Source organism: Hippocampus comes, unplaced genomic scaffold (assembly GCF_001891065.2).
Source record: "Hippocampus comes isolate QL1 unplaced genomic scaffold, H_comes_QL1_v1.1 scaffold68, whole genome shotgun sequence".
In the NCBI taxonomy this organism is placed as follows: domain Eukaryota; kingdom Metazoa; phylum Chordata; class Actinopteri; order Syngnathiformes; family Syngnathidae; genus Hippocampus; species Hippocampus comes.
Genome location: NW_017805625.1, coordinates 5,116,244 through 5,117,578, shown reverse-complemented (window position 1 = coordinate 5,117,578; position 1,335 = coordinate 5,116,244). Strand labels below are relative to the sequence as shown.

General features: G+C 46.0%; 1 protein-coding gene and 1 long non-coding RNA gene across 2 annotated transcripts in view; one reads left to right on the top strand and one right to left on the bottom strand.

The window, feature by feature from the left end:
- Window positions 1-200: 200 nt before the first annotated feature.
- Window positions 201-1,335, top strand: part of LOC109522432 (uncharacterized) — a 12,276-nt gene continuing 11,141 nt past the window's right edge. The window contains exon 1 of the long non-coding RNA XR_002169566.1: window positions 201-357. This is a non-coding gene — a long non-coding RNA (uncharacterized LOC109522432). The remainder of the gene's footprint in view (window positions 358-1,335) is intronic.
- LOC109522431 (protein FAM212A-like) overlaps window positions 611-1,335 on the bottom strand; it is a 4,292-nt gene continuing 3,567 nt past the window's right edge. Inside the window, 1 exon segment of the mRNA XM_019881001.1 lies at window positions 611-1,335. This exon segment is cut by the window's right edge and continues 32 nt beyond it. Coding sequence (XP_019736560.1) covers window positions 812-1,335 — 524 coding nt within the window. The 3' untranslated portion in view covers window positions 611-811.

Here is a 1,335-nt window from a genome sequence, read left to right as displayed (position 1 = left end):
GTTCTTAAGATTACACAGAGTTGAGTCGAGCAGCCAAAAAAATTGCGCTCCAGGCACCGTTGCTTTGGAATTAAATGACTCAAGGAAAAGTAAAAAGTTGCCCTTCAGATAATTGCTCGAGAGTAACAGTAAGAACATAGTCAGCAGGAAAAATTAATCAAGTACAGAGTAAGTGGTGAGTAACTTCGGATTTATTTATTTATTAAATACCATACGAATGTCAAAAAGACAAACACTCATACTCAAGAATTTCTTGGAGGACTACTTTTACATGAGTCATATTTACCCGTATTTTCCACACTATAAAGCACTTTGGAGTATAAGGCACACCTTCAGTGAATGGCCTATTTTAAAAACGTTTTTCATATATAGGGCGCACCGTACTGTAAGGCGCATACAATACAAGCAAAAATAGTGGCTGTGGTTGCGGTATGCCTCCACTAGATGGAGCTACACTAAAGGGAATACAATACAGCGTTATTTATTAGACACAATGTGGACGTGCGAACCACAATGCTGCAAAAGTGACCTGGGGAATACATCATGATTTAAAAATTGTGTGAGAGTGGCACATAATAACTCCAAAGCTAAGGAATAACAACTTTGCACGTTTGATGCTTATGATCAGTTTTTTTATTTGCAGTGTAACAGTACAGTTCGTTCCTTCAACTCCCCGTGGACAATTTTGACTCACAATCCTTCACATCCAAGTATTCACTAAACAGGGAGCATTTAAATAGGTCTTCGCTCTATCAAGTATTAAAAAAAGTGAGAAACATGACATCAAATACGAATAAAGTGACTCTGTGTGTCAGATGTAGCCAATGATGTCTTTGCATATGATAGGCTGCCTGCTCCCCGACTTCATGAGTGCGGCAAAATGGTAAAAGTCCGTGTCCAGCTCGTGAATAGCCGAGTGGGACTGGTGGAAAAAGGGGACCTTAGGCTCCGACGACACAACGGGACACGAGAGACGCTTGGGGGCGTTGGCGGTTCTGCTGAGGTGAGCGTCTGCGGACCTCATCCTCACTCTCTCCTCCACGCTCTTTGACAAGCCGGCCAGTTTCCTCCGCATGTTTCCTAAGAGGCTTCGTCCCAGTCTGCGTCTGGTTTTGGGTTTCGGCTCGGCGGGCTCGGGACAATCGGGTAGGTCCATCCAGTTCTGGACGAGGTCTGCAAAGCTGTTGTCTCCCAGAACCAGAGGTTGGCGGCTGCGTCCTCTGGTCAGCAAAGCGTTGGCCCAGTCCTCCGGATCGCCCGTCTCGAAGGACGTCCACCTCTCCAGACAAGCGTCCGACGTCGATTTAGGCCGAACGCGTCCACTCGCCGCCCTGT